We start from the raw sequence: 10250 nt of genomic DNA on the forward strand, positions 1-10250 counted from the left end.
GCACATAATTATTTCCCAACGAATGAGGGTGTTCGCTCCGCCTGTAGATCACGCAAGGACATCATTACATTGAATGTTGTCAAAAGTCACATTTTATTCTTAACATCGTGATCAAATTGATCCTCAAAGATCTTTCTATAATACTTAAACGGAAAATAAGGGCGTGATGTAAATGTGATCACTCCAGTACTTTTTTTTAAATTCATTTCAATTCTGATCGACAAGACATGAAAAAAAAAAATGAAATGAATGCGTTTATACGGCATGGAGTCCACTTTTATTTGCGAGTGTTTTTCTTCAGCAAGCAATAAAGAAGAGTCAAGTTGGAGTTCAAGAAGCTCCTTTTTCACGTTCTCTCATTTCAGACAGGTACTATTTCGGCGTTCTGAGTTTTTGTTTCATTGCAATATTTTCGTTATCACTCTCATTTCTTGGATGTAGATTTCTATGGCCTGTCTCCCAGCAAGAGGGGCTCTGTTGGACAAAAGTCTCAATTTGCTATCGAGAGATAGTGATAAACTGTTTATTGTCTGAAACTCTAAACACCGACGCTGGACTCTTTGAAATCTGTTTCCATTGAAATCAAGAATAGCTTTTTATAAACATTGCAAGAGCAAGAGATCCATTTTCTACATGATGTCTATCGCACACCAACTTCTACTTCGCCATTGGCCCTTGGAATAGGATGAATTGCATAGACACTCCCATTCTGAGGCCAACGCCCTTGTAAATCATCAGACCGTGCTTTCATCATTGGAAGCATGGACTGGCGGCGCCGCAGTGAACTCTGTGCGTGTGCCTTTTGAGTTTCGCTGATGACCACGTAGAGGCGATAGAACTGCAGCACTAGCAGCAGCATGTTCTTGCACGTGAAAAAGATCATGGATTGATCGAAAATTCTAAAACGAATGATGAGATAGAGTCTAATGACAAGATAGGGTCCGTCCTGTAGGATCACGCTGGTCATCAGCGCCCAGGTTTCTGTGCCACAGCACCACAGAGATATCGCTGCCCGCCCCAGAATGCTGTTTCGCCTCTTTTCCTCTTGCCGAGCGGTCTCGTCTTCCGGAGGCCTGGCTACCTTGCCGAACACTCGGCGCTTCCTTGCCTTCGTCGCAGTCAAGCCGAGAGTGAACTGCAACAAGCTCCAGCTCCAGATGCCAAGGATGACGTAGAACATGTCCTTCATGCAGGCGATGGCCTCCAGCTTTAGGGTCTCCAGTGAGAACTCCAGCATGTCTGCCGCCATACCGATGTAGACCAATAGTAGTTGAGATAGCTGGTCACGTGTCAGCTGACCGCGCGGCATCAACCAGCGACCTAAGATGAGAATCAGCATCAGAGTTTGCTGCAGGGTGGTGGAATACAACTGCTGCATTTCGTACACCCTCTGTGAAGGAAAATGACCAAACAAGAAGATGAAAATGTTTATGTTATGCGCTTCATAAAAATATGACGCCACGCAGAAGTGCATTTCACATTCGCAGTTTAAACCTTACAGTAAAAAACAAGAACATAATCTAATGGAAATAGGCCTTCTTTGCAACAGTGATTGGAAACTTCATAGATCTGTAGCTTGAAACTACAGCAAAGCTGAATTCTCGGTTGTTTTTATGTAATCAAAAAAGACACATTACGTTTCTCTATAGTGACATGTGGGTCTATTGTGTTACATATGTATTTATGTTTATCTCGTATGCATTTATGAATAACAGCAAAGGGTTTCTGCTCGCAGTCTAAGAAGACATTGGTTCACAACAGTAGTTATTAAGGAAAGAGTTTAAAAAACAACTGAATGAAATAAGATAGAATTAAGTAAACTCTTTAACTATGTGGAACATACCAATTCAGGCAGAAATCACGGGTGTGTTATACAGGCAAATAATTTAGCTATGCGATATGACTGTCTTTGTAAAACTTACCCACAACTCGCCAGCAGTTTCTGCTCACGTATTGCCGCGAATACAACACACCTTTCCCCCACTGCTCCCTATACAGGCATTAAAATGTGTGTGCATGCTTCTTACCTGTTCTACGGGAGTAACAACTTCATCGTATGGTGACGTATTGTTGTTGAGACAGAGGAAGGCGTTGATCTGTACGGAACTGATGCTGACCGGGCACTCGGCCTCCAAACCAACACGACTCTTGACGAGGAGCCGGAGATTGAGTGATCCCAGCTCCATGAACCACACAACGGGCACGACAATGGCCATGTAGATGAACGCCGATGGTACAAACCTGATGGTCAACAGACAAGAAATGTAGTCGTAAAAAAATGTTTTAGTATCGCTTTTAAAGATATTACTATGATCTTCGTTGGTATAGGATGTGCCGTGATACGCCATGTTATATCAAGTGGTCGTTACATGCCTTATTACCCTGTCGCTAAATATGCCGCTTTGTTGTTTTGATAATAACAAGCATTCAATTTCAGAAGGTATTTCGAAACGGCATGTAATCAAGATGAATAATTCATTATAGAAAATAACAATATGCTGATTGCTCTCTGTAGTTTCTGTCTATACCTGTACATGTTATCATGTGTTTGTCTTTTTTAATGTGTATAATGCAGTTTGTGTTTCCCTTCTTCTTTCGTTTGATTATGGAGGTCTTTATCAGTAGCTGACATGTTTAAGATTGAATTTGCTTAGTAGAAGGATGTAAAATTGACAGATTTGAGATATAGTAATTATTAGCCCGGCTTGTAAAAGCAAAAGTCAGCACATCCCACCTGAGAGATCAGCTATATGCCAAAATAATTGTCCGCATAACAGTTTGTGAGGGGAAAAAAGTACACTTGACAGTTACAATAGGCACTTCATCTGTCAGATGATAAGATATAATTATTAATATTAACATTAAAAGTAATAGTAATAATAATGATAATATAAATAATAAATAACACCTATATAGCGCTTGATACTGACGTTTCTAAGCACATGTAATCGCTGGTTTTGGAAGCACATGTAAAACGATTGAAGGGTAGTGTTAGACGAAAGAGATCGGAAACTTCACATTTGGGTCCAAAAACCAGCGGACACTCCAAACCCATTCCTCACGACCCTCAATGCAGGTAGGCTATGTACAATGTTCTAAAGGATCCATTTTACAGTTAATTACACATGATATTCATGGAAAATGCAGAAATGACGTACATCGAAACTGAAACTTAAACCCTACAAGAGTTGATATCACGTCTTTGTTTTTCTGTCTGCGTGTGAAATGTCAAAGTGAAATTGGGAGAGGAAATCGCTGCTTACAAGCAAGCAAGCAAACAAACAAACATACAAACAAACAATCGAAATAGTTACAGTTCGTTATTCCGAAGATTCGTAGATCCCAAATGAAATAAGGTATCTTATTTCGAAGGTTCGTTAATCCAAAAATAAAAGAGGGTCATTATTATGCAGGTTTGTTCATCAGAAAATTCTATAAGGTTCGTAATTCTGAAGGTTCGTTACTACGCTCTTTTTTCTGATTAACGAACCTATAATTTTTCATTTTCGGAATAACAAATTTTAATAATATGCAGCATTCATTATTACACAAAATAAAGCATAACTTAAAGTTCGTCTATCTCACACCCTGCATATTTTCATACATACACTCTATTATAATATAATTCAATTCAATTCAACTTTATTTTCACCTCCATCAAAATGAACAAAGAAATTATGTACATTGCATATGCACGGGATTTTTGTGATACAGAACAAAATTTGAAAAAGTACATAAGAAAATTATGAAAATGAGAAGTAGATGCGATTACATCTTTGTTAAATACATAAAGCGTATAATACAAGTCAACTAAGGATGAGGATGGAAGTGGAGGGTCCCACTAAGAAGCAAAGCTTGTAAGATATGGGACCCTCAGAAAATACACAAAACATCAATATAAAACACAATAAACGAACCGATGTCAACTGACATCAAGATGATTGGAAATAGAAAAAGAGAGAAAAGGAAAGGAAAAAAAAAGAGGAAAAAAAGAGAGAAAAAAAGGGAGAAAAAAGAGGGAACTACAGCATGTGCCATCGTGGACGCAAGCAATCTAGATTTCATAATGTAAAATAAGTGATAAAATACAAGCTGGATTGAATGTAATGCAAAACATTTTTTATACGTAGTTATGTTGGTAAGAATGCAGGAGAAAGAGAAAAACACATCGTTATATTTAGAACACAGACAGAGACATACTTAGGAGGACTTATGTAAAAAAGAATGATGACTTGACTGAGATGATAAAGGGAAACTAACTCTGTTGGATGTTGTAACATTTCAATAAAAATGATTTTAATTTATTCTTGAAGGAATTCAGAGATTGAGCTGTTGTAATGTTACTGGGAAGTGAATTCCAGTACTTTGGCCCATCGTAAATGAATGTGTTTTGAGCCAACAAAGTTCTCAGAAATGGCAAATGGAAATCATTTGATCGCCGTGTTGGATAATTGTGAACAGATTGATTTCTTTGAAACATTGTTTCAAATATATTTGGGAGATTATTTTTATTATAATTATACATAAATTGTCCTAGATTAAACAAATACAAATCATTCATTTTCAATATTTTATGCTCATAAAATAGTGGGTCAGTATGGGACAAAAATGCAGTATGACATATAACACGGAGTGATTTCTTTTGCAATAAAAGTAATTTATCTAAGAATGTTTTATATGTATTTCCCCACGCGAGAATACCGTAACTTAAATATGGCAATATTAAGGATGAATATAATACGAGCAGGGACGACAAAGGAAAACAAAACTTAAGCTTATTAATTATACCAATATTACGTGAAATAATTTTACATATACTGTCAATATGAAATTTCCAGGACAGCTTATTGTCAACTGTTACTCCAAGAAATTTTATATGGGAAACATTTTCGAGTGGAGTACCATCTAAAACAATATCAACAGGCAATGCCTCAGTAGAATTACTAAAGAGCATATATTTTGTTTTTTGAAGATTAAAGATGTAATTTGTTAAGTAAAATATCATGATTGATGGTGTCGAAGGCCTTGGAGAAGTCCAGGAACAAACCTATCAGATGAGAAGATTTATCGATAGCATGTGCCACTTTTTCTATAAAACTCAATAATGCATGTGTGGTGCTATGTTTCTCCCTAAATCCAAACTGAGAATTCGTAAATATATTATTGAATTTAAAGAAATTAATAGTTCTTTTATAAATAATTTTTTCAAGAATTTTTGACAATGCACTTAACAAAGAAATTGGTCGGTAATTATTTACGTCTAATTTGTCACCTTTTTTAAACAAGGGGATGATTTTGCTGTTTTCATACTTTCGGGGAGGGTGCCATTAAAAAGGGATAGATTAAATATATGAGCTAAAGGATCCGCAATTGACGATATTACCCCCTTTAAAAGAAAATTGCTGATGTCATCGTGTCCAGCACTTTTTTTGGAACTAAAATCAGAGACAATATTAATTATCTCCTGAGTGTATGTTGGATTAAAAAATATTGAACTAGAATTTGGGGGACCCAAAAATTCGGAAAAATGTTTTGTGGAGGGAGGAATATTACTTGCCAGGCTTTCCCCAATTGAAGAAAAATGGTTATTCAAAATATCACAAATTTGTTGAGAATCTTCAAAAATTTCACCATCAAATCTAATTTTTGTAATATTTGACTTAACATTTGATATATTCATGGCTTGCTTTAAAACTTTCCATGTATTTTGCATATCATGCCTGTAAAATTGTAACTGATTAGTATAATATTTTTTCTTTTCTATTCGTATAATTTTCGTCAAAATATTTTTGTAACTAGTGTATTTCAACTTTGATTGCTCAGTACGTTTCATTTTAAATCTGTAATATAAATTATTCTTTCTATTTATTGAACGCAGGAGCGATTTTGAAATCCATGGGAGCCTGGGTATTTTTTTATAATTAGCTGATTTTTCTCTACGTTTTGGAATACAAATGTCCAAATGTTGGATAAAAATCTTCATAAAATATTCATAAGACAAATTAACATCATCTGTATCAAAGATACAGGACCAGTCTGCGGTGTCTAAGCTAGCACCTAGCCTAGCTATACTTTCATGAGTAATTCTTCGTTTGAATATATTGTTGTTTTTATTATTAACTGTCTCATTTAAAGAAATAATACACACTTAGAAGATATCAATTCGTTGCCAAGAAACACCAATCGAAAAATCTGATTCACGATATGTTTGTTTGTTCAGCGCCTGACAGCGAGACTGAATTAATATTCATCGAGTTCCTAGAAAATGGGCGTTTTTGCCATCACATTTCTCAGCGGGACGCTTGGACATATCGACTGCATTTGACAGTCTCATAAACATTATCATATTATCTTTTGCTGATTTTTATGTACCGTAAATATGCCGTTGATTATTTGGACAAGTAATCCATACTTAACGTGGCAGCAGTCCCCAACAGACCTAGCTTATGAAGGTACTTCTTGAGACCAAACCATTACGCAGAAAATGAAATGACTGCGTGCCTCCAGCGCCCAGGCATTTGGAAAGATGACAGTTATCAGTATGGGCACCAAATGCAATGGATGTTGCCGCTCCATCCCAAATATTCCTGTTCTTTCCGTATCTCTTGCTTGGAATTTAGGCAAAATATTTTGTTCAGATCATTAAAAAAAAATAATACGGAAAAATCTAATTCACATTTTATCATTAGGGGTCGAATTCCAGCTATAGTCAAGGATGAATATTAGTAGATCACTCAATTTCGTCATGCACAGTGGCGAATTCAAGTCTACTTTAATCTAGCGTATAACCGCTTGAGTTTGGATACGAAAGTATCGATCGGCTAGGCTGGGCGTGAGATTACCGTCGATGTTCGAATCACACCTCAAATGCAATTTCATTTTCCATAGACAAGTTGTCATCACAGATCGATACGGAAATTTCCGTGTAGCAGATTGCAATACTAAAGCCTTTGATCAGTGCAGGTTGAATATGATTCTGACCTATATGTAAAACATTGTGAGTTCAAGTCACGTTGACTATAATAATATCAGTGTGGTATCAAATAAAATCAACAAAGAGTCGTATGCAGATGTTCAAATGAAAGAAATGTCATGATATAGCATTCAATAGTATGATTACATTGCTTTTATAGTTCTGTGTGAATTAACAAGAAAAAGAATCGAGAAATCTATCTGTATGTTTGTGTCTCATTTGAACATTGCAATGGCGCAACTCAACTAACTTCAGGTCTGAACATGGTACATACTATAAGCTGTGTTTAGAATCTAATTAGCAATGATTGCTGATGCAACATGAAAACAAAATATATATGCAGCGATGGCGCAACTCATGCTGATAATTTTTTTTTAAATCAAAACATAAGACCACTGGGAGTGGAGACTGTAATGTTCAAAATTGCAAAATGGCAATGTAAGCTATTTTGGAAGTCCATGATTCGAGCGAACAAATTAAAAGACTGCGGGATTCAGCACTATATGGCAATGATGTTCTCTCGAATAATTTACAACGCTCATTATACAAGAGAGCGTTAGTCCTGCATGTACCATGACGAAAATAATAGTTTCCCTGTCTGTCCAAAGAGGGGGGGGGGGGGGGGGGGTGGGGATGACGTTATGTGCACGGATCGATGAATTGATATACAATGATTTTCACTATTGTGAATTGAAGACCTGAATATAAGAACGACCCAAGTCCAATTTTTGGCCAAATTCAGTTTGACATGGGAAATTGTAGCTTATGCATGAACTCATCTTGCGTGTTACTGATAAATCCTAATTACCCCCGGAAGTGCCTGAAATGAATGAGTTAAATCTTAAATTAATGTAAGAATGAAGGACTTGGGTCGTTCTTACATTCATATAATAGCACCCTCTCTCATCCATCTCTCATCTCTATAGCAGAATATCATGTATATGAATCAAAGAACGACCCAAGTCCATATGAATCAAAGAACGACCCAAGTCCACCACACAAAATGGCCATTCCACAATTAATGAAAATATTAATTGTCATAATAATATATGTTCTAATTTGTATATACAATGTTGCCTTCCCATCACAGTTAAATAGAATATTATTGGACAAATAAAAAGGATATGAAGTTTTTTTTAGTTTACTCTAAATGGTCTTCCATGGACTTGGGTCGTTCTTATATTCATATACTCAATTGTTTTACAGACATTCTCTCTTATACACTTTTTCAGCCTTTGCTGCAATGAGAAGAACCAGAAGAAATACAATGAAATGGATACAAAGCAAATTACGATGCCTTTTTCGGGTGTGATACTGCTTGACCAATCTAAAAAGGGAGAATGACATCAAGATCAGATGAAGTCAGGTATGGATTTCATGATTTTAATATCTGTAGATTTACAGTATCCCCCCCCCCCCCAAAAAAAAAAACATTTATTTTATAATTAGCATTAAAATACATATTCACACAGTCAGAGTGTACACAAGGCCTAATTTTGAACATTGAATTCTGAATTAACCAATCACATTGTCCCGAATATAGTATTGTGTGGATACAATCTTAAAAATAAGTAGTAGGGCCTAGTACGTTGTAATAAAACAAAGTACAAGACGTTCTCATCATGGTCTCAGCTAAAGGCCGTGTCACACCTTTCCGGGCAAGCTACGCGGGCTTGTTGCGAGTAGGGATTTTCCAGCACGCAGGAGAATTTTCTGCGGGCGGACAAGAAAGTTTGCGAGTTTCGCACTTGTGTGTTACCTGCTAGAAGCGTGCTACTCACCTTCTACTTACGTGTATTCCGTGTGACCTGCGTGAGAGCTTTGAAACCGATCCGTTTTCTGTTACGAGCGAGTTACAGGTACTGCGAAGTACCTGCGTTGGATTTGCCTGCGAGGTGCTGCCGGTAAAGGGTCTCCTACTGGTGCTCTGCGTGTACCTCTGCTGGCAAACCCCCGCGACTCACTCGGAACAAGTTTTGAGCATCTTTAAGGCCTTGTCACCGTATCTGGGGAAATTTTGCGGGTTGACCTGCGGGGAAATAAATTTGCTACCCGGAGATCTCCGCAGTTGGTCCGCACCTGACAGTACCTAGTGCGTATCTCGCTCGTATTTACCCGGAGGTGCGCACGCAAGTCCGATTTACCCGCAGCCATGTTTTGAGCATGACCAAAACCTTTTCCGGAAGAGTCGCGGGGATTGCCCACAGAGGTCCACGCAGAACGCCAGTAGATGGCCCTTAGCGGCAGCACCTCGCTAGCAGGCAACACTCCCACGCAGGTACTTCGCAGCCCCCGAATGCGGCCAAGATAATGACATTCTGTGGGACTTCTGCCATTCCTTCAGAGGAATTCCTTCACTTAGTTGACAGCCCCCACGCGCCTGGCACGCAGGTCACACAGAATACCCGCAAGTAGAACTTAAGTAGAACGCATTCAAAACTCGTCCAAATCCTTGCCCGCCCTCAGAAATTGTCCGGTATGCTGGAGAATACCCACACGCAACAAACCCGCGTAGATTGCCCGGAAATGTGTGACAGGGCCTAAAAAAGATTTGAGTGCGCACCTCCGGGCGACTACTGGTGAGATACGCGCTAGGTATACTGTCATATGCGGGTCATCTGCGGGGACCTCCGGGTAGTAAAAATTGCTCTTCGCAAGTCGCACGCAAGGCTTGCCCGGAAAGGTGTGACACATCCTTAAGCATGGTTCTTTGAATTTTTCCCAACCAATAGTGGTGACAAGGATTCTTGGACACTATCTGTCAATTCTGAACCATTTTCGTTATTCTTTTCATCAAAAGTTAACATTTTTTGTACATAATTAAGTTAGCATGATTATCTTAAATTGGACGAGTATGGAGCACTTACCATTTCCACTCCCCTTCTTCATTATAAGAGTATGTAAGCACCATTTCCATGGCAAGAAAGACGAAACCGATTCCAAGAAACCAGTAGTAGGAGTTCTGCAACGTGTACACGACGCAAAAGATCGCAGCAAGACCGTGGAAGAGGAACGCGGCTCGTACGACCGAGGCCTTCGATGCCCGCTGCAGTTTCATCGAACAGAACTCATAGCTTGGTGGGCGCATTTTCGTGGACCGTGTCCTGGCTGGCCGATCGCTCGCTTCATCGTCGGCCTGGAGCACGGCTAGATTGTGACGAGGAGCTGGTGAAGCGTATCCGGACTCCTGGCTGTCGGCGTGGATGTTGTTCGTAGCATTCCGCCTGAACATGTCATGATCGGATTCTACAGAATGCTTATATTCACTGTCCATTTC

The 10250-nt window shown here is 38.5% G+C and overlaps 1 protein-coding gene across 1 annotated transcript; it reads right to left on the minus strand.

Annotated features, from left to right (window-relative positions):
• Positions 1 to 640: 640 nt before the first annotated feature.
• On the minus strand, positions 641 to 10031 carry LOC139730674 (transmembrane protein 26-like). Its single transcript, XM_071641531.1, has 3 exons — positions 9841 to 10031; positions 2028 to 2241; positions 641 to 1390 (listed from the first exon to the last, which is right to left on the minus strand). Exons 1-3 carry the CDS (start codon positions 10029 to 10031, stop codon positions 641 to 643), a joined length of 1155 nt encoding a protein of 384 aa, XP_071497632.1.
• Positions 10032 to 10250: the final 219 nt, after the last annotated feature.

This window comes from Diadema antillarum, unplaced genomic scaffold (assembly GCF_040938485.1).
Source record: "Diadema antillarum isolate AM-2024a unplaced genomic scaffold, OU_Dant_1.0 seq00000326_RagTag, whole genome shotgun sequence".
In the NCBI taxonomy this organism is placed as follows: Eukaryota; Metazoa; Echinodermata; class Echinoidea; order Diadematoida; family Diadematidae; genus Diadema; species Diadema antillarum.